The 23,245-nt window shown below is 36.7% G+C and overlaps 4 protein-coding genes and 1 pseudogene across 5 annotated transcripts; 1 reads left to right on the top strand and 4 right to left on the bottom strand.

Annotated features, from left to right (window-relative positions):
• Positions 1 to 182: 182 nt before the first annotated feature.
• LOC110687655 lies at positions 183 to 3,014 on the bottom strand (annotated as a pseudogene).
• A 1,298-nt stretch (positions 3,015 to 4,312) lies between these two features.
• LOC110688531 (cinnamoyl-CoA reductase 1-like) lies at positions 4,313 to 8,179 on the bottom strand. Its single transcript, XM_021865299.1, has 6 exons — positions 7,901 to 8,179; positions 7,638 to 7,810; positions 7,359 to 7,544; positions 6,391 to 6,553; positions 4,957 to 5,143; positions 4,313 to 4,666 (listed from the first exon to the last, which is right to left on the bottom strand). Exons 1-6 carry the CDS (start codon positions 8,013 to 8,015, stop codon positions 4,522 to 4,524), a joined length of 969 nt encoding a protein of 322 aa, XP_021720991.1. The 5' UTR covers positions 8,016 to 8,179; the 3' UTR covers positions 4,313 to 4,521.
• Positions 8,180 to 9,805: 1,626 nt separating this feature from the next.
• On the bottom strand, positions 9,806 to 10,339 carry LOC110688622. The gene has a single exon (XM_021865386.1). The coding sequence runs from the start codon at positions 10,337 to 10,339 to the stop codon at positions 9,806 to 9,808; it is 534 nt and encodes a 177-aa protein (XP_021721078.1).
• A 4,041-nt stretch (positions 10,340 to 14,380) lies between these two features.
• LOC110688530 (mitochondrial import inner membrane translocase subunit TIM22-4-like) lies at positions 14,381 to 18,501 on the bottom strand. 2 transcript variants are annotated; one of them, XM_021865298.1, is made up of 5 exons: positions 18,435 to 18,501; positions 18,042 to 18,352; positions 17,038 to 17,228; positions 16,886 to 16,958; positions 14,381 to 14,786 (listed from the first exon to the last, which is right to left on the bottom strand). In XM_021865298.1, exons 2-5 carry the CDS (start codon positions 18,202 to 18,204, stop codon positions 14,701 to 14,703), a joined length of 513 nt encoding a protein of 170 aa, XP_021720990.1. In that variant the 5' UTR covers positions 18,205 to 18,352; positions 18,435 to 18,501; the 3' UTR covers positions 14,381 to 14,700. The 2 variants fall into 2 exon arrangements, with proteins under 2 accessions (XP_021720990.1, XP_021720989.1); XM_021865297.1 differs by lacking the exon at positions 18,435 to 18,501 and having other exon boundaries at positions 18,042 to 18,428.
• A 2,399-nt stretch (positions 18,502 to 20,900) lies between these two features.
• Positions 20,901 to 23,218, top strand: LOC110688528 (UDP-glycosyltransferase 87A1-like). The gene is made up of 2 exons (XM_021865296.1): positions 20,901 to 21,732; positions 22,089 to 23,218. Exons 1-2 carry the CDS (start codon positions 21,234 to 21,236, stop codon positions 23,021 to 23,023), a joined length of 1,434 nt encoding a protein of 477 aa, XP_021720988.1. The 5' UTR covers positions 20,901 to 21,233; the 3' UTR covers positions 23,024 to 23,218.
• The last annotated feature ends 27 nt before the right edge of the window (positions 23,219 to 23,245 follow it).

Here is a 23,245-nt window from a genome sequence, read left to right as displayed (position 1 = left end):
CACTGTAGAAAATTGAGTAGCCATGAAATGCATTTCCAGTTTATGTTTATGCTAAGAGAGAGTATGATTTAATATTGCTGTTGCTATATTGCTACGTTGAGGTGAAGTCATTATTAAATCTAGTAAACTATTGAGATTTTAAACCTTATTCCATAATCAAAGAAACCTGCAGTGTTAAACTGGTATACGAACACAGGAGTCATTAAACAAACATTGCTGCCACTGCCAAGAAAAAGCATTGAGAATTTTGACAGTTTTTTACAGCATAAAAAGTTCGTTAATTACATAACAGCTATATGCCTCTAATGATTTCTTCACACCGAAACAACCACACTGTCTTTACATGACAGCAGGATTTATATCATCTAATCTATCCATGACGCTATAAAGGACCAATTTTTCATTTGAAGCGGGGTCTTTGGGGTTTGTTTTCCGTATCAGACATGGGGAGAGCATGACCTCCTCCCTTGGGAGCACTTGCTAAAGATGTTTTCACGCAAGCAGTAGGTGGAAGCCCTTTGTAAGCTTTGCAGATGTGACTAATGAAGTTGTTATAATCCTATAACATAGAAAGTTCAACAGAAGTTATCATAACTTAAAAAGTTATTAATCGTTCTGAAGAAAGCAAAGGAAGATCAGTAAATAGAATAACAGAATTGGATTTACTCACATCTTTAAGGGGTTGTCCATCAACAACTACCCAGGGCACATATACATGAGGTGGTTTGAGCGAGGCAGTTAGATTTGCGTATATTAGCTCAAGCTGCATGGAATTTGAATAGTTAAATTCAGCCAATAACCCAAGGCAGAAACAAAAAGGATACAAAATAAAATGGTAAAACAGACAAGGAAGAAGGGGGGGGGGGGGGTTGCAAGACTCGCCAAGCTTTAAGTTGTTTATTGAATACCAGCAGTTATGCAACTAAAATTCTTCTGCGAATGTTACTGTTCTAATGCTAGCCAGGGTCAAAATGATTACAGTCACATACCATTTAATAAAAACTACCTGATCCATCAAGGATAACACAGATGAGAGATGTATGTTAGCTTAAGTTAAGAAAATTGAAACAGAAGCTAGGACTTTCCGTGATATTATTCACTTCCAGTATAACCCTGATTCTCAACTCCAGAATAAAAGCAAGCTTCCAAGCATGATAGAAATATGAATAGTTCAGCTGTTTTTATGATTCTTCGAAATCTCAAATAAAAGTGTACATGACTATTCGTTCTTACAGATATGCCAAACAGTTCACAGAATAGAAAGGATTGAATAAACAGGTAAATTTTAATAGCATGCCCTAAAATGTTTCAGAATATTATTCCTTCATGAACATCCTGATAAGAATAAAGGGAGCACATGCAGCTTGCAAAGCTCTAGAGTATATCTTGGCACATACATTTGGCTTGCTTGCATCCTTTCCTACTAATTAGCTTGTTAACAATAATGTAGATAAGCTATTAAGTATTAACAGAATATAGGAATTCCCAAAATAATTAGAATTTATACTGTAGAAAAATGATACAGACACAACTGGGGTATAATAAACCATGATATGATTTCTCAAGATCAATAAAACTACAACTTAATAATATGCGCCTTGACAGGAGAAGGTACAATAAACTACAAACCATTCAAGTATTATCACCGTTACCTAAATGCCTACATGAGGCTCCTGACTATAGCAGAGTAAGTAAGTCAGTGACGTGGAGTAAGTTGTATTCTTTAGACCCTGATTGATAGGAACACATTTGGCGAACCGACTATCCAAAATACTCTCCAGGAGAATATAACTATAAAGGAAGCATATATTGCAAAGTGAAGGTTGATCTTGGATTACATGAACAAGACAAGCTTGCATGAAACAAAGATAGAGCACAAAAAAAGGTTAACCTGTTTGCCACCTTCACCCTTGTAACACATATTAACAGGTTCTGGATCCAAACCCAACTCCTTAAAACAAGCTTCCCATTCCTTGTACTTGCCTGCGAAAGCCTGACTCTCAACACAAGAAATAAATGGGACATGAACATCCTGTCAAAGAGTCAAATCTGCATGGTACGTAAGATGTTCAATTACAGAATTAACAATTAATTTACTACACCAAAAGACACGATTTTAGACTGCTGAAAAAAGGAATGCAAAAACACATTCACTTGTCTGCACAACAGATACACTTTGAAAACAATAGGCAAAAAAACGTAGAAGAAATTAAAGTATATAGATAAATCAGCAGCTTATAAGTGAAACTCAAGAAAATTACAATGCATTAATTCACTTCCATTAAAAAAGAAGGCAAAAAAATAAGAGAGATTACCACATTGGGCCACGCATAAATGGCACAGGCTTCAACAGTATTAAGTAAGCATTCCTTAGGACCATGCTGAAATGAAATTTTAAATGTTTAGCAAAAATCAGAAGTAAAAGAGTGGGGAACAAATGTAGATGAAATTAGACCTGACAAGTAATGGAGTTATTGGAAGCAAGCTTGGCGTTGCCCCAAGGTAAAAGGCGAAGATCAACGATGTCCATAATACCCATTCTCAAAGATGACTGGGAGTTTGCGCATGATGAACTTAGCACTGTATGGGCACAAGCTCTCATAGTACAAGTCTAACTTCACATTTCCTGCCAAATTTGTATTCCCTAAGCAGATTTGAATCATTGATAGGTATGCAAAGAGAGAGAAACAGCACTGCAGAAGTAAAGAAGCCATTGTTGCAGTCAATAGAACAGAGGATTTTTGTAAAGAATGAAGAATGGAGATATACCAGTACTGGTATTTATAAAAGTGGCAGTGTAAGAATGTTTCAGTTTTGTTTCCTGACATCATTTTCCACTTTAGGAAACCCCCAAGGTTTGAAGTGCAGCACTGATGTATAAAAGACCATAAATTTGTTTTTTGTCGTTTTTGATCGCGGGACTTATTTTAGGATTAAGTTCACATCATTGATCGAGTGACTTGTTTTAGGATTAAGTTCACATCATTAAGCACTAGTATTCTGACATTTAGAGCACAATTCCTCCCACTACTGTGTTACTGAGTGAATGAGGAAATTGCAAGACGTGCAAGAATGTTTCGCTGATACTTATGTTCTCCTAGTATAATTATCGAATAGTGCAAAGGAGATAATGAGCAGTTCTAGAGCTTCTAGTATGTGCATTCTGGCGGAAGTACCATGCATTCTCCGATAAAAGAGGTGCACACACTAGTCAAGCATCAGCATGGTGCATAGCCTGAGGGTTCACGAGTCACCTTCATACTTTAGAATGTATTGAATGTACTCCTAGATGCATGGCTTTGTTTGTTTAGAGAGATATATTTCATCCATCTCTCTTATCTGTCATCACAATAACAAAATTAGATTATATTACTATAAATGTTAAATAATGACGATACATTTAGTATGCAGGATTCAGTAGAATCTGATGAGATGTTATGGACTCTCTTTTTTTTTTCCTTCTTCTACTTGAATGTCAAAAAGATATGAAAATAAAACTCTTATAAGTCTTAAGAGTAATGGGGAATAATGAAATTTGACTTACACCCATATCTCTTTCTTTAGGAATAGGAATAACCTTTCACTTTTTGACAGTAAACGCAGCAATGGTTAAAAAAAAAAAGAAAGAAAAAACATATTATGCTTCCTCATGGTAAATAACATTGTAATAGCATGCCATTCATCTTCAAATTACTAAAACTAGAACTGAAATAAGTGGAAGCTGATGAAATGTAATGGTCCACTATCTTCTTCGAAAGAATCGTAACTATTTTCAGCAAGAGAACAATAATCATGCCATTTTCAAAATTTATATACCAAATAAGAGCATACCTCTTCTATCCTAATTGAAACCACTTTCACAAAAGCTAATATCTTAGTTAAGTCCTAAAATAACGCTATTTTACAGTAGTGCAATTGTTGAGATAGTGAGATGTTATTCTCTGAAAATCTATTTCCAAAACTGAATGCATTAATGCACTATCTCATAGCAAAGAACAGCCTGTACAGTCTAGAAAACAATGGGAATGTTGCACTTTTATACATATCGGCTTCAAGGAGTAATGGACAACTCTTATGCTACTGTTTTGTTTAAGATAGAATAAAAAAAACACAGCTAATGATGAAACAGAGAGCAGAGCATAGAGACAGATCAGGCAGCAGAATTACTCGAAGAAGCTGTATGGTTACAATACATACAGCTTATGCTACTGTTCTGCATAAGATAGAATAAAAAATACACAGCAGATAGATGATGAAGCAGAGAACAGAGTACAGAGACAGACTAGGCAGCAAATTATTTGATGAAGCTGTATGGTCACAATAGTCATATATTTATTCCTTATGAGTTGAACTCTCAAATGTTAAGGCCCAATACAAGTTCTGGTTCAATCTAGGTAGAACACCAAGTACAACATCATATTACAGTATACAAACGCTCGGCTATTAAATGCAGGGCCTATAATGACATAGGCACATAGCTTCTGATCTTAGGGCTAATAAGGAAGGAATCTAAAAGCATGTTCACGATAAATATCCTTTGCTCTTTAAGCTCTCAACAGACTCCTTGATTATCTGCTCCATAGGTATAAACTGAAGGCCTAAGTCGATCAATTTCTTTGATGCATCCTTGGCCCTCAACAGGCCCGGCTGTGTATCTCTTGGCAACCTGTACAGATGGAAGAGGGGTTGAGGCCTAAATTTTAAATCTCCTGATAAAGAAGAGGGGTCATGAGGTTAAGCAACTGCTAGGTGATAATAGGTAAAGCTCCAGATAGTTGTAATATTACAAACTTGTGATGCAAAGATTACAAACTCAGGTTGCAGTCCCAGATTGTCAAAACCTAGATTATTATCTCTTTATTGGAAACAGCTTAAGAAATTTGGTACAATAATGCTTGCCTGACAGTTGAAAAGATACAGTAAACAAGTTAGTTCAGAGATAGTATAGCAAATTACCTTGGCACATTATACTCCGGTAATAGCTCTGCCACTTTGGCAGCAAAGTCACCATATTGTGATATAGCTTCCACGCACAAGTGTCTTCCAGTAGCAGACTTGTTTTCATATACTAAAATGTGTGCCAGGGCTACATCCTTAACATGGACAGATCCCATAAAGAAATTTTCATATGTTTCAGTGCAGCCTATAATTTTGGAAACACTATGAATAATTATCTTGAATTGTAAATGTTATGTATGTGCACAGACTTGAAATGCAAGCAGATCTGAATCATTTTCCCTCATTGCTTTCTCAGAGTTTATTTTTGAAAAGACTAGCTATGTGGACCAAAATTTTAGATTAACTTCATTCTGTATTCCATATATCATAAGAAAACAAATTATACTTGGAAAATTGGGAGAAGACTGATGCGGAAGAAACTCTCCCAAGTCAATATTGCAAAACTAAAAGACAAAGTATATACAAAGGCACCTTAGCTTTAAACTACAAAGTAGTTGTTTCAATCACCTTTAAAGGGGTATGGAGTACTACTCTGTATTGAACATCAATTAGAAAGAAAAAAAAAACAACAAACGATTTAGAGAGAAGCTATATTCGATCAATCATTTTCAAGGGATGCAAAAATTACTGAAAGGTGACTGTCAAATATTCAAATATGAAGTAAAAGCTGGTAGACAGCATAGGCCTAAATTATATGTAAGATTTTGAAAAAATTTAGCAATCATTACCCTGAATATAGTGAAGAAGCAGTACACTGTTTGTATTTCACATGGGTGAGAGAACAGGCCCCATGACAGTGTGCCAAGGTTATCCACGACCACGTTCAAACCATTCTCTTCAGCAAACTCTTAAGTTCTTTTTTACAGCCAAGGACTCAGAAGTGGATGCAACAACTAGAACAAGGAGTTCTATGCTTAATAATAATAATTATAAAAATGTATATATTTGTAAAAAATAGTAATAAGGAACACTTTTCAATTGACCTTCTCTTTTCCTAAACTTAGGGGTCCTTAATCTGTGAGAAGGATATTTGAAGCGGAAGCATTCTTTCTAATTACTGTCCTTAATATGTTGACTTACAAGCAAAAACTATGTTTGAAATTCTTAGGGTTTTCAAATCAGAAACAACAACAAGACACACCACAACAATTACCTCACAGAACATCCCAGTAGTGTAGGGTCTAGCAAGGTGTATACAACGTTAATTCTTAAAGAAACAGAGATTGTGTCGCTACAAGATTTACAATCTCACATTCACACTTAATATAACAAGTGAACATAAATCATGCCAGAGGCATGGTTTGTGAAGGTCACTTGTCAAGATAAACATTACTAAACAGAGATTGTGGAGTTGGTCACATATGATGGAAAAATTAGAAGATATCAAGCTGGTGAGTTACATGTAAAATCTGGTCAGATAGATTTCATTACCCTGAAGAAGGCGAAGTATCATTAGCATACTTGCATTTAATGTGGGTGGGAGAATTGGCCCCATCACAGTGCCAGGATTTACCACCACCATGTCCAAGCCATTCTCCTTGGCAAACTCCCAAGCTGCTTTTTCAGCCAATGTCTTGGAAAGTGGATACCACAACTAGAACAGGAAATCCATGTTTGTTAGCAAAAGTACACAACATCATCAAGAACCAATAAAGACATGTTTTTGAGGAGTTGAAAGTAAACATACATCCCAAATTAAAAGATACTACACCCAAAACAGAATAACCATTTAAACTGAGTAAAAGAATCACCTTGGCAGCCTGAATACTCAAATCTTAGCACCAGACCCGCAATTTTCACAGAAGCATTACTCAATGTTTTTACAATCTAAATAATATCTAGAACTCCAAATGATCCATATCAATATATTTTATAAATAGCCACTTTCACACATACCAAGATTTCAGTTACACAGGATCAATTATGCATATCAATCAATCAAAGCCTTAATCCCATAAGTGAGGTCAGCTAAATAAACCAAATTTGATTATTCCGTGTAGTCATCGACCAAAATCTTTCTCCTCCATCCCATTCAATATTGCATTAACATAACAACATGGCCTACAACCTAACAATATTTTGATCAAATGAAATTAGATTAGGGAGGTACTTTATAGTTTATACCATGTAAAATGCAAATAGTTTGCAAAATTAAATACCATCCTTGTAAACCCTTGAACTATCTTAATAACCCTAACCATAAATTCCAAAGCAATCATTGAGCTTACATTGCTGGAAACACGGTCATCATAAATTCCACATCTGCAATTATATTATAAGTGAACAGCTAACTTAACAATAAACCACGGGGTAGCACTAATTCACTAACACGCCACAAAAGCAACAAATCATTCAAATTGAACAAAATTAACAAATATTATTAAAATTAAGTAAATTACCCCATTCTGCTTACAATACTCAACATCAGTCCAACAATTTTCATCCTTAACAACATCAGCAGGCCAATTCGGACTCGGCGTAATTGCAGAAACAGAAGAAGTCACAACCACACGCTTTACACCTGCCGCTTTCGCAGCTCTCAGTACATTATTAGTCCCTTTAATTGCTGGATTAAGCAATTGCGTCTGTTTATCACTCAAAATTTTCCAATATCATAAGTATACAATCAATTATCAACAAAATCCAAAAAATAAAAAAAGGAAAATCAAAATCAAAACCTCAGGATCATGAACTTGATCGACAATACACGGGGAAGCAAGGTGAAAAACGCCGGAGACACCAGAGACGGCGGCAACGATGGAATCGTAATCGAGAAGATCGATTTGGAACAATCGGAGACGAGATTCAGCGCCTTCTAGAGCTTCTAGATGCTTCGTTTCCTTCTCATCGTCTGAAAATCAAACAAAAAACTAGTGTTAATATACAAACTTCAAGAGTTGATGAAATTGAGTGATGAAGAAGAGGAGTGAGAAAACGGAACTGAGGTCTTTGACAGTGGCGTGGACGGTGTAGTTGCGAGAGAGGAGGAGAGAGACTAGCTGTGACCCAATGTAGCCACTGCCGCCGGTGACGCATACCAATTTATCGTCGGACATTTTCGCTGGGAAGAGTTTTGGGACTTGGGAGTGTGGTTGTTTCGAACGAACCTTCTTAGTTCACTTAGTTGTTACTCTTGTTCCTACTTAGGAAATTTTGACATTTGCTTCTGGGGAAAACATCACGTTTCATATTTGTTATCTGTTTAAATTTTTTTTTTTACTTTACTACCACCTAAATCATACTTTGTTAAAAATAACTACCAGATGCCTTATTCTATTACTGTTTTCGTCAGTGGGCTCCACTCCAACGGCTAGTTGATTATTCTCCCCATTTAAACTCGTTTCTTCAACGTTCTTCTTTCTTTGCTCTGAATCTTTGCTCAGCGTAATATTTCTCATCAAAATTGCATCAAACAAAAACACAATTTCATTCCTACAATCTATTGTGAATTCATTGAGTGTGGTAATTGGGATTCGCTAGGTTGATTTGCGAAGGAATTTCAAGCGGAAAAAGGGTAAGTTCTTTGTTCAATTGGAACAATTTAGCAAAGTAATCTTCAATTAACTGATTAATTAGTAACGTAATTAGTGTATAGGAATGATATATTCGCTATAATCGAATTTGGATTTGAGTAATTTGTAGTTAATTCCATGAAAAAAATTTAGGTTCTTAAGGAAAATTGAAATTGGAGGTTTTTTTGTTGGGTGTGATAATCATGAAATTGATACTATAGGTTGGTAATTAAAGTATTTGTTGTTATAATCATTCATTAATTTGGTCGATTTGCAGGGAATTATGTCTTTGATTAGGTCTTCACCCTCCAAAAGCAAGAACTGTGACTATGGCATTCCCATGACAAGGCTTACCTCATGGACAAGAGAGAATCCTGGTAGAAAGTTCAAGGCATGCAAGTTTTATGATCCCAAAACAGAAACCAGGGGTTGCAGGTGCTTTGAGTGGGTGGATGAAGATGATGGGACTGATTGGCAAAGGGAGGTGATCAATCAATTGTTGTTGGACAAAAAACTGATGAAGGGTGAGATCAGCTCACTGCAAAGAGAAGTAGAGGACCTTAGTGGCCAAAGAAGGTGCTTATTGACTGAGAATGACAATTTTAAACTAAAGTGCAAAGCTTTGAATGCTGACAGGAAGAGATACTCTAAGGAAGGGCAGCAGAACAATGCAGGGTTTGGGTATGTTGTTGTGGGTGTTGTCCTATGTTGTGTTTTGTTGATGGTAGGGATGTTAGTTGTGCTTAAAAAAGTTTAGGTTAGTAGGTGTTAACTGTTAAGTATTATGTAAGTCTGCTCAAATAAAGTGGACAGTTTGAAATTGTAAGATCTTCAAATATGAATGAAAAAGGCAACATTTATGAGACAATAAACATAATTTCATACCATTGCAATGTTAAGTAGTGCATTAGTTACAAAATCTAGCTGAATTGAAGTACTTAGACATTACAGACAATTGTTCATACTTAAAGTTCAAAATTCATTAAAAACATAAGCTTAAAAGGGTACAATATCACTAAAACAAAGAACTCAAACTACTTTCTTTTTGCCCTTTGCTTGCTTCTTTGGGGGATTAGCTATTGTTATAGTAGATGCTTGAGACTGTTGGCTGCAGGCAATAGGTTGGGAGCTTTGAGCTTGGTGGTGCTGTTGTTGTTCTTGTGGAAATGACCTATTAGCAATACTCCAAGGTCCAGCACCAGATACGGTATAAATTGAAAAAAAACCATCAGCATCAATGACAATCATAAACACACAGAACACCCAAAGAATGAACAAAATAGGCATACATTTCTCACAACCCTTTCTCCCTTTCTTCTCTTTTGTTCCTGCAATCATGGAGTGTTCAGGACTGGTTTGGTTGATTTTTTTGGCTCAGAAGTTGATGGTGCTTTCCTAGGTTCATTTCCATAAGTCTTGGCATAATGACCAAGTTGTCCATACTTCTTGCACCTTTTCTGCAACTTTTGGGACTTAGGTTGGGGCTCTTTTGCTCTCTCTCCCTTTTCCAGCTTCCTCTTCTTTGATTTAGGCCTTCCTGGAATAACTCTAACTGGAGGTAGTGGGAGTGGTTGTCTAAGGTCTATCTTCTCCCAATGCTTTGGGCCTAGCATAGGCTTTATAGCATCCTCATAGGCTAGCATATAGGTTTCCCTGCTGTAATAACCATCCACATAGTCATCTGGGTCCACCCTCTTGTCCAGAATACATGCAAATGCATGTACACATGGAATCCCAGTCAACTCCCAATGGTAATAGGAGCATGTCCTCAAGCCTAGGTCAACTTGCACTTGATCCCCATTTAACTCAACCTCATAGCAAACCCCCCTGGACACCTGAACTATGCAATGTCTAGCAACTGGTTCCATTCTTCCAAAGACTTTACTCACATAAGGCATGTTCTTCCCATCAAGTTTCTGAACTGCTTCCTATTTCTCACTATTTCTCTTCATCATATACTTCCTCAACCATTCCATATGAGTGATTATGGGTCCATCCCTTGCATCCTTGATGACAGCATTGAATGTTCCACATAGATTGTTCAAAAGCATGTTCGACTTGCTGAAATCTGAAAAGGCAAGCCTGGACCAGTGTCTTGGAGGGATATTTGCTAAGTATCCATAAGCATCCTCTGACAGGAACTTTATAGACTCCATTGCAACCTCAAAATCAAACTACCATGTGCAAGAAGACAAGAAAACAAGCTACCTTAACAGCATTGCAAACCAATAAAACAAACCAGACACATAACCAACTAGCAGTAAACAAAAGACAACCAAACAATTCCACCAAACAAAGCAAACATAAATAATCAACACTTACCAAGGTAGTGGCCCTAACTGCATTCCAAAACAACTCTTTGAATGTTGAACTAGTGAATTGGAGCTTAAATTAGCCCATATGTGCCTAACACAATATCTCTTCTCAGTTAATGGCATCACCTGCTTAAAAGCTTCTAGCAACCCTTGTCAAAAAACAAGAGAAACAAACTGATTAACCACATAGCTTATATGATGGAAATATGATTAATTTGTAACATTTTAGTTTAAATGATTCACCTTCTGTCTGTCTCACATGAAAGTCAGCCCTAAGCCACCACTGATATCACCAACATCCTTCTTCAAACACTCTAGGAACCAGCCCCATGTTTCTTTGTTTTCCACCTTAACTGTAGCCCATGCAAAAGGAAAAATCTGATTATCTCCATCCTTGCCAACTGCAACCAATATTTGACCTGGATAGGCCTCTTTCAAATGACATCCATCTAACCCTATGAGAGGCCTACACCCTTTGTTAAAACCAGCCTTTAAAGCAACCAAACACATGTACATCCTCATGAACAGAGGAGTTTCTGGTTTATCCATTCCTTCAACAACAACATAAACCCCACTGTCAGAGTTATACTTAAGCACTGCCTTACCATAATCCCACACCTTTGCATATTGCTCTGAAGCAGAACCATATATCATCATCTTAGCCCTAGCTCTAGCTAACCATGCTTGAGAATACCCAACTTGTATCCTAAGGTCACTCAAAACCCTAGCCCTAAACTCTTGATTCTCCAGCTAGGGTTGCTTCTCCATTCCTCTACATACTTTTCTGCCAAGAACTGAGATGTGACATATGCATTCATCTTTGATCTCATACACCTGTGCTTTAGCCTAAGCTCTTTGATTTGCCAAGCATAACTGTCAAATAACTTCCTAGCAGTTACCTTAAACTTACACCTTCTCACTTCTTCACTACACTTGCATAAAGGCAAGTTACTTCTCTTAGGGTTCCACTCACACTTACACCTTCTTCTACAGAAAGTTGTTATCCTGTCACCTCCATTGTGTAGGTAATAGAACTCATACCTGTTCTCAATAGCATGTGTTATCAATGCCTTCCTCAACACATTACTATTGTTGAACTTCAGCTTATTCTCAAGCACAACTGGCTTCTTAAATTCAGTGTCTTCTCTGAACCAAGGGCTATCATCTTCTTCCTCATCTGAACCATGTAGACTTCTCGGTTCATCTGATTCACTCCCCTCTTCCTGCAGCTGAAGATCCTTACATCCAATGTCTTTGACAAGCTGAACCAGCTTATCTTCTTTGTGCTCAACTAAATGATTTGAAGTTTCACCTTGATCCTTGTACTCTAGACTCTTTTGAACTTCAGCTAATATACCCTTTTCTGTTTTTCTAAACCATTCTTCATCTTCCTCTTCACTGTTATCCAAATCTTCTTTACCAACCTTCTATTCAATGTCTAAATCACTGAGATCTGATGTTGAAGAATCTGACCCTGATCCAGATTCTTCACCCCTAAACAGCTGCCTCATAGCCTTTGTGAATGATTTTCTTTTATCCCTACCCTTCCCCTTTTCAACCACCACACCAGATACACCCTTCCCCTTTTCACTCACACCACATACACCTTCCCTATTCTCGGAATTTTTGATAAGTCTAGGGCTTCTCCTAACCACAGACTTACTTGGTTTGGTTGGTTGGATTTTTGATAGAGGTAAGTTGACTTTGAGTGGTTCAGTCTCAAATGAATTCACAAACCTAGGACTCCTCCTAACAGCTAGCACAATCCTTAGATCTGGGTTGTGTTGTGTTTCTGGTGAGCAATTTAGATTAGAGCATTGTTTTGTTTGAGATGGGTTGGATTGGGATGGGTTTGATTGGGATGGATGTGACCCATTCCCAGTTTAGCCAAGCTCATTTGGGTTTAAATAGGATAGTTGTGACCCAGATCCAGCTTGGTTGGAATTGGGAGGGTTTGAAATTGGTTGTGTAACACTAGAATTCGGCATGTCCCACTCTTCTATCCCCACTGTTTGAAATAGCTCCAGATATCCATCCCTGTGTTTGGCCTCTAAGAACCCCCTAACCTCTTCCTCATTCACAATTTGCCTTTTGTCATCAATCCAAGTATTTCCCTTTTCCTTATAACATATGCTGAATATGTTAGGCACCTCCCACCCCATATCTACAAACCCTTCTACACATAGATATCTTAAGTATCCCACATTATATAGGACAGTGGGACATAGTACTTCCAATACACAAACCCAACTTCATACACCTAATATTGTTTCCCTCTACGATTTTTTGCCACAAACCCGCCAAATAATCTAAGCTTAATGTCAACAGTTTCATCATCACCTTCCATATTATTCTACAATTAAACCAAGACAAACACACAAATCAACCAATTATAAATTCATCCACCACAATGCAAAAAATAGCAATTAAAAACATAAAAAAACATACCACATGAGTGTTTACTCACACATGATTATTTAATTGCATAATTAGGGTTTAATTAATCAAAACTCGCTAATCTAGGGTTTACATCAACTTTTTTGCCAAAATTGCCCTAAATAACATGACTTTATTGCATTTAAACCACCATGGTTGGACCACTACAAGTACAAAAGGAGTTCTTACCTGTCAACGACTGTTAGAAGATTCTTCTACTTCCACTTCAGCAATGAAGATGACGCTGAACCAAACCCAGTTGGACCTCCTCTTCCACTCAAATGTTTACACGCGAACCAAACCCTAGATCTAAGGATAAGTTAGAGAGAGAAAGAAATGGGGCAACCGACAAAGAGAGAAAGAGAGAATCTTGGATAAATTGGGTAAAAAAATCTTCAATATGGTTAATAATGGAGGTTGTGAGAATTGAATAGGAAGAGATAGAGAGACACAGGGTAGATATGGGGAGAAAGAAAGAAATGAAGGATGGTAGTTACTTAGGGTGGGGCCCACTATTAACTACAGTGACAGAAACCGTTAAGTGGTAGTTATTTTTAACAAAGTGTGATTTAGGTGGTAGTAAAGTAAAAAATAAAATTTAAACAGGTAGCAAAGGTGAAACGTGGTGTTTTTACTGGTAGCAAATGTCAAAATTTCCTACTACTTACTAGTGTGTAATTGGGTAAGTCCGTAAGTTTTCATGTCAATGATCAATCGTATGTAAGTGTTGTTAGTTAGCTACGCACATCACTCGGATCCTACAGCGTATTTTTTTTTTTGCCCCCTGAGTAGCAGCAAATGTGACATATGGGAATGTGGTAGTCGTTACAATTAGGTAGATGTACATGTACGACATACAAGTATACAATACGGGAATAAAGAGTTAATATAATGACGAATATCTGAACTCTGGACTTCTGGAGTATAGAGTACATAGATCACTTGTGCTTTTACCAAATGCAAATATTTATCACCTAAGCTAAAACTCCCATGTTTCGTCAAGACATCTATTACCTAAACCAGCACCAACATCAACATCCTTTTGCTTGATTCATTTAGTGCTTCAAATTGGATTCAAATTGCAATGGATTATCTGTAAGGTACCCTATTTGCATGCTTGAAGAAAATGATTTGATATGGTGAGCAATCTGAGCATCATATAAATTTATCAGCATCATATAAGCAATGACCATTCAAGATATTTGATTTCAGTTGTACTTAATACAATGTTACAAGCAAGTACTTAGGACAATACCTTATTCCAGAAATAAAATTGGAATTCCACTAATTGAATTTTGTGTAACTTAAAAAATATTCTGAGCAATTATATGAATATGAAGTAATATGTTAATGATCCTGAGAGAACATTCAGGCTAAGATGTATAGCAAACTACAAAAATCAGCAACTACCTAGGCGGGCATTGGCCTTCTAATACAGAGCAAGTCTGTTGCAGATTGCTCAGCAAAATGCTGTTGAATCATTCATATCTCTCCATCAGCTTCTCTATGGCAACTGAAAATGCAGCAAAGCCAGCACAACCAAGGCAAGCAGCTTGAGGACCACCTAAAATATACATGGCAAGGGTAAGTTACAAAACAAAACCTATATATAAATCATACTAGGACACAGCCACAACATCTGGTATTCGATAGATTGAGCGTACTTCAGTGAAAACAAAAAATTCTCAGAACAGTAATAATTACAATGGAAGACGTCATTAGTATGTGAACTGAGAAAATTATGAGTACAATCATAAATCACATAACCTCTTTGCTGGATCATTTCTTTCCTCCTACAGAGAACTGAGAGAAGCAGCAACAACAAGAATCTAAGTAGGATTCCTTAAAGCAAGATCTAGGAAATCAAATGCATACCAGCATACCCAACAAACAAAGTCCAGGATTATACATTAAACTATAAAAGTAGTGAGTATAAGATGGAGGTGGTATGATTACTATAATAGAAAATATGGAAAGCATCACCTATCTTAGAAAAACTAAGAACACACTGAACCCAACAAACATACAACTAAACTCACTGAAATCAAAGTAAAAATCATAAACCCAACACGAAGACATGCTGGCATACATTTCTACATTAGGGACTAGGGAGAGCTGAGAAGAAAGGGACTCATTTAAATGCCACTTGAGCACTGAAACCATGTCTCTTAATAGCAGCATCCAGCCCCAGGTTCCTGCCGTAGGTGGGGTTAAAAAGTTGGACCCAGCATATACTGGGGTGGGGACCCTCCATAGCATCAGGTAAAGATATTTATCAATTTTATGTTATGGGTAATCAAGCATCCAAGCAAATCATCTAGAACCTTCGAACAGGTTTTTGTACTGTTTTTTCATGGCATAACGCATGAGCCTAAGAGGAGAACTTGTTTGATACTTCTATGGAGTATGTACTCCTTCCAAATCATGAAACAATAAAATACACATTATAATATACTTCTTCGGTTTCTTTATAGTTGCAACACTTTCCTAACATGGAAATGTCACAATAATTGCAACAAGTTGGGTATGGCCCAAATTTTCTAGGCCCATTATTTTGGTGGAGTATTGTGCATATTCTAGAAGCTTCCGAAATAATCAAGCAAGGTCATTACTTGTTCATAATTTCTCTAGAATAATAACCTACTTAAACGTTCTAGAGCATTATTGACATTGGAAGCAATTAGAATATAATACATGGTTCGTGAATTTTCTAGAACATCATGGATACAAGAATAATGAAGGAATTTCTATAATCTTCCAAGCTTCATTGGGAATTCAAGACCTACACACAAGAAGTCATACCATATACACTAGCCTTCCTACATACTACACCTCCTTGTACTATACACCTCTCTACGAATCCACTATTCCTATCTTTGCACTACTCCTTTGTGAGTTACTATAGAGAGAGTTCTCTTATACTACTCACCCTTTCAAGGGTTCTTGTACTCTCCTATTTTCATATAGTGGATTATTTTGGGTGCTCGTCGTTGTGGGTTTTTTTTTGCCTCTATTGAGGATTTTTCCCACGTTAAATATTGTGTGTCCATTTTTATCACTTATCTTGCTTTTATCTTTCTCCTAATTATTTTATCAATCTCTACATCTTTAATTTGCTTCCACTGTGTGCACTCATCAACCCTAACATGTACACTATAAACAGAAGGTTTTTATGGAGAAAATTGTACTATTACCTTTATTTAAAACTCATGACCCATTTGATTATACTCCTAACAACATTTTAACCCTATTTTAAGTGTATTATATCATGTGAGGTCCACTTTTCTTAAATACCGTGATAAAGTGTGTGTTGCAATTTTAAAGAAACGGAGAAAGTATGAACGTTAACACAAGAACTATACTGTTGGTGGACCAAGTCCAAACACTTGTCTTTTGGTCAAATAAAAAAGGACAAGTAACAAAGAAGTTGTTGTGCAGCAGGGAGCCCAACATAAAAATAACAAGTAGGGTCAGAATCCAAGCACAGATAAATCTACTAATAAATTTGATCAGACATGCCACTACATGAATCAAACCATCAGGCATATACATAATAAACATTCAAAGACAACTCTATCAATGAAATATATAACTCTACCAATAAGATACAACAACAAATATTAAGCATGTGAGTGTAGGGGAGATAAAATGCTGATGTCAAACCTTTTGCCGAAATTGCACCTCCAGTCACACATCCAGCGACCACTGTATTTGTGGTGTCATGTTTCGCTCGATACTTCAATCAAAGCAATAATTAGTCCCTAATACATCGGCATGTAAAAGTCACTCATGAACATTCTCGGATAAGAAAGTACCTTCTCAACAACACATTCCGCAGCTGAGAAAACACAACCCATCAATGCAAATGTCTTGCAATTACCCCAGCTCCTCTGACCCATCTGGTTTGCTGTATAAGCAATTTGTTGCCTAGTTGTCATTGTATCTTGCATGATGGGATTTTCCAATGCCGCAAAAAATATCCCCATCATCACCCCAAGCCCACCTCCTACAAAATTTCCCAAAGGAGCAGCGACACCATCAAGATTCAAGAGAGCTTAAGTCTAAAGTGGTATAAAGCTACATATAGCACCACATACTTATAACTACAAAACTATTGACTAAATACATAAACTAAAGGAAAGCAGAATGTTGTTCACTATCATTTTTCTCATAGATTACATTTCAAATAACCACTTAAATACCATTTCTGTCATTTTGGATTTGAGACATTGAGATAATATACTAGTACTTATATCAGATGGGAATGATAACAAAATCAGTGTTCTTTCACAAACTAATGTCCTACCTAGAATGCTTCTAAGCATATCCTAAGTAACACATTGTCATTAACATTTACTACAACTCTTCAGATTTAGGCGTCAAATTATGCATTCAAATTACACTAGCATACTGCCAACTATTTCTATACGTAGGAAGTACGCATTTGTTTCCACTCATCTACCACATTATTTCATGGTAACAAAATCACGTCCATCTAATCATTTTCACTATACCACATACTCTATAACTCATATAATTATGATCTACAAAATTAGCCATTTGAACAAACATACATTACCATTACCATTTAGAACAATAATTATAGCTCCTGTCAAAACGAAACATGAGAATGTGGTTCAGGAATTTCATCATACACCTGGTGTGCACTACCATTAAAAACCCAAAGAACTTAACTTTCCAAAAAATTACGGATCAAATACTAAAAGCAAAAAAAAAAAAACAATCACAGAATCCCAAAATGCCATAAAATCTAAATATTATGAACAAAAATGAAAGATATGAAATTTAAGAATTATACCCATTACACCACTGACGACACTGCGAACAGCGCAGTTATTCCAGATATCTTGGCCATGAATTTCTTCAGCGGTTGGAAGGTGAAAGCTTTCTATTTGGGGTTTTTGTACTGGTGGTGCTCCATTTGGAGCGTTTGTAGATTCAGCTTCCGAGTTGCTACTCATTGATACTTCGATTTCACTCAACTCAGTTCCGAGTCAACTCAAGAATCATGGAATTCCAGAAGAAGAGGGCTAATGTAATTCCCTTCTTTTAGTCACTTTCTTCTTGAATTGTTACTCGGTAATGGAAGTATGATGAAGATGGTGCTGCCTGCGCAGAGAACGAGCGTATTTCAGGAAAATGTATTTCTTGCAAAAAAAGAGAAGGGGAGAGCACGAGATTAGCCGACTACCTTTCAGGTTTCAAACGGGCTTGGGTAGATATTCGGACTGACCCGACATGAATTACCCAACACCAAATTATTTATTTATTTATTTTTAGTAACAACACTAAATTATTTTTATTGAATTTAAATTAATATTTTGCTGAATGAAGTATAAATTAATTTAACTGAAATTGAAATTATTTTTACTAAATATTAAAGTATTCTCTTAAAATAAAGTGAACGGTCTATATTGAAATAGAGTATGTCTAGAGTAATATGGCTTTATGTTTGACCAGATGATAGCTTCATCACATCAGTAGTAGATACAGTATTAAGATATGGAAGTACGAAATTAAGCGTAATTAAAAAATACTACAAAATAATGTGGAGTATTATCATTTTTTTTAATGCAAAGTCGGGGGCAGGAAAATTAGATTAGAACAAGTTCAAAAGAACAAAAGAGTTAGGGAGGTTTATCCTCCAGTATTACATCCTGTATGTAGTTAGGTGGTTCAGTTAAAATTACTACCAAAATATCCCGATTCGGAGACTTCCTACAATGTTTAGCCAAGTAGTCAGCTACTGTGTTAAAGTTCTTGCCTTCATGGTAGAGCTTGGCTGTTTGCAATTTTTTAAGCCGGTCCCTGCAAGTGTCCAGAATAATCAAGTTAGCATCCTTCACCACCATAGCACCGTGGATGAGATCCACCACCTGCTTTGAGTCCGAGCATACTTCCAACTCCCCCATGACAGCAGATTTTACACGATATTTTTGCTGGAAACTAAGCGCCCATGAGCCTGCAAAATCACGAAATACACCTGCCACACCAGCCCATTCCCCTTTCGAAGAGAAAGAAACATCACAGTTCAGTTTGAAGTTAGGTTGTAAGGGTGGAGTCTAGCCAGAAACGGTGGGAATGGTAGTGTTTATACCCGAAGAAATCTTCAGAAGGGTATGGAATTCCCAAGCTAAAGCTTGGGCCTCTCTAAGGGACTATTCTAGGGGTTGGTTTGATTGGTTGAAAATGCAGTCATTACTCTTGAGCCATAGTTTCCAGAGAATGAATGAGAATATGGTTTGCCAAGGAAGGTAAATTTCAGATGAGGGTGGAGGGTTATGAGCAAGGTTGGTGACCAACCATTCCTGGAGAGGTTGGGAATAAAAGGTGGGTGGCATATGGAGCAGATCCCAAACTCCTCTAGCTTGTTCACAATCCCTAAGAATATGGAGTGAATTCACAGCTTTGTTGAAATCAAATTTCCCTTTTGAAGTTAGAGTAGAGAAAATAAAATCTTGACACTCTTGGCCTGTATTGGGGATAGGAACACTCACACAAGCGTTAATAATATCCTCCAGGAGATCAAAAGAAATGTTAGAAAAAATCCACTAAAAATTCGAGATGCACTCTTCAAGCATGGTTTCCTCTTCCCCTCTTTGAAGGGGACCCTGAATAAGACTCCTAAAAGACCCCGACCCTTTCCAATTGTCAGACCAGACAAAAATATCCATACCATTCCCAACACCCCACTAAATACAAGTCTTAAAAAGCTCCCAAACCTTTCCCATACTCCTCCAGAGATGAGACCCAGCAGAAAAGGCACGAAATTGGTTGCTAGGTTTGGAATATTTGTCCTTCAAGATTTGGACAACAAGGTTACTCTCCTGATTAAGCATTCTCCACCATAGTTTCAGCATGTGAGCTTTGTTCAAGGCTTTGGAGTATTATCATTTTTTGCAAACCAAAATTTGAGTTATTAATTCATTTACTATGGTACTAGTCTTTGCATGTATGATGCACCCATCCTTCAACAACAAGGTGTATAAATGAGTAGCTAAATTTGTGCATAAAAAAAATGAACAATCTAAGGGACTGATCTCTTTCAAGAAAGTAATAGTACCTAAGAGACTTGTCAATTGTCATATGCTACAACCAGTCTCTTTATTATCAGTTTTTTTTTTTTTTTTTTTTTGGGGGGGGGGGGGTGTTTAAATAGGAGTATAATTGTACCTTTATGCTAGATCCCCACTCCTGCGTTATGAAATTCACACCCCAAGGCCTAAGCATACTTGCTCAACTACCAGAAATTATCAGTTGATGACTCTTGGGCCTTGGTCCTCATTTTATTTAGTCATTTGACTCATTTCTGCTTCATGTTACATATGAGATTTGATGGACTTATTCAAACAAGGCCCAAAATAGAAAATTGATACCTAAACAATAATTGGTATGAAACAGCTTAATGTTACAAATTAATCGTAATAAGATGATATTATTGCTAGTCCAATCAGTAATCAGTTCACAATACAGCTTAAAGTTATATCAATTATTGAAGACGACAAAATGAATAAATGATCATGATGAAAACTTGAACTTAATTCCATTTATGCACTAATGCAGCCTATATAGACTAACACGTCTTTATAATCTTATATACAGCTGTATTAGAATACAAGTCTACTGCATATACACGTGAATTTAATTTTTTTTTTTTTTTTTTTTTTTTTTTTTTTTTTTTTTGAAGAAACACGTGAAGCAACATAGTTTTACCCAGTCTAGCCCACTCAAATGGAATTAACCTGTGTAATATTCTGACCTTGTATGTAGGACAAATATTCATTGAAAATTCTAGTATAGAAAAGAGATGATTTCCCACCTAAATAAATCTCAATTAAATTACACTAGAATGAAATGATCTAAACTCCATACACACCTTTCCATTCCAAGTAGCCAACTAAACATACTTACTTTCTCCAGCCATCGGCGCCACCCTATTATCGAATCGATTCACTCTTGACTTAATCGAGATTGGGTTGGTTCATTATTAATGGAGGAAACAGTAGCAAACAAACGGTGTCACGTGGTGGCGATGCCATACCCTGGGAGAGGGCACATAAACCCCATGTTAAACCTCTGCAAACTCATCTTGTCAAAATCCAATGATATCTTCATCACTTTTGTAGTCACTGAAGAGTGGCTTGGCTTCCTCAGCTCCGAGTTCCAGCAGCAGCCACTTGCTAACTTCCGGTTTGCTGCACTTCCACAGGTGATCCCCTCAGAAGCTGGCCGAGGTGCTGATGTACTAGGGTTCATAGAAGCTGTACTCACCAAGCTTCAGGACCCCTTCGAGCAGCTACTTGATCGGCTTGAGCTGACTCCAACTGCCATAATCTACGACGTAATCATGAGTTGGGTCATCAGAGTTGGGAACCAAAGGAATGTACCAGTAGCGTCATTAGTTACTGTATCAGCTTCATTTTTTACTGTTCTCTCTCACTTGGACTTGTTGGTCCAACATGGTCATATCCCTGATGCTGATATCTCAGGTATAATACTCAACTTAGGCTATGTTTAAATTGCTTGACTTAATAAGAATTTTCTTATTTGATCTAATTTGATCTGATATAATTTACAAATTTGAGTTTAACACATTATTACTTAAGACAAACAATTAGCAAATGAAATGCCTTTGGGTTCATAATAATGTAATATGATCAGATTTAATTTGGTCTAATCTTATAATTTCATTTTTGAAATAAACAAATATTTGGTTAAATAATTTGAGTTAAACAAAGCCTTAATATTACCAATATTATTCAATGTATACTAATATTAGTGCAAACAAAATGTACACAAAAGTTTTGTTGAATTAGAAGTCTAACATTTCCATTTTGGGTGCCAGAGAGAGGAAATGAGGTAGTGGATTATATTCCGGGACTTCCCTCAGTAACTCTTGCGGACTTACCAGCATCATTTCAAGGAGACGCTGGAAGGAAGGTGAAACAACAAATGTTGGAAAAAGATTTTCCGATGAACAATGCTCAATACCTTTTGTCTACATCTATCTATGAGTTTGAAGAGCAAGCGATAAATAGCCTGAAAGTAAGATATCCATCCATATCACTCTACCACATTGGTCCAATGATACCGTACTCGAGCCTGGGTAATAAAACAGATGAAACCAGCTCTTATGAAGATGAAAGGCTTGACTACTTCCGGTGGCTGGATTCTCAACCAAGAGGCTCAGTATTGTATATATCGCAAGGAAGTTTTCTTTCGATTTCAAGTGGTCAAAGCCAAGAGATAATTGCTGGGATTAAAGAAAGTGGTGTTCGATTCCTGTGGGTAATACGAGGTGATAACGATACCTCAAGCTTCAAAGATGACATTAGTGATCAAATGGGATTCTTAGTGCCATGGTGTGATCAATTAAGGGTGTTGTGTCATCCTTCTATTGGTGGATTTTGGACGCATTGTGGGTGGAACTCTACTTCGGAAGGTATATATGCTGGTGTTCCAATGCTTACTTGTCCTATAGCTTGGGATCAACTCCTTAATAGCAAGATGATAGTAAATGATATGGAGATTGGGTGGAGTGTGATAAAGAATGATCATCTTCAGAAGGGAGGGTTAGTCACTCGACATGAAATAGCCAAACTTGTAAGAGAATTTATGGACCCGGAAAATGACAAGCGAAAAGAGATGATTAATAGAGCAAAAGAGCTACAAAATACCTTCACAAATGCAATAGTAAATGGAGGTTCTGCTACATCTGATCTTGAGGCTTTCATCAATAGCCTCCCAAGTAAAAGTAGAACGTTAAAAGCATTTTCCTAAGAATGTAAATAATGATTCAAATTTTCAATAATAATTTTATAAGAAAAGCTTTGTACTTCCGAATACTCAATAGCTAGCTGGTTAATAAGTCAATATGTTCAAAGAAAGTTGTTGATGTACTACGGAGTATCATATTTTGAGAAATGATGAGTTGTGTACAAGGTTGCATATGTATGATTATGTTTTGAAATTTGATCGTAGTTCCTCAGATTTTTTTAAGCT

Source organism: Chenopodium quinoa, unplaced genomic scaffold (assembly GCF_001683475.1).
Source record: "Chenopodium quinoa cultivar QQ74 unplaced genomic scaffold, ASM168347v1, whole genome shotgun sequence".
In the NCBI taxonomy this organism is placed as follows: Eukaryota; Viridiplantae; Streptophyta; class Magnoliopsida; order Caryophyllales; family Amaranthaceae; genus Chenopodium; species Chenopodium quinoa.
Note: the sequence above shows the minus strand (reverse complement) of the source record. Positions and strands in the feature narration are given on the sequence as shown.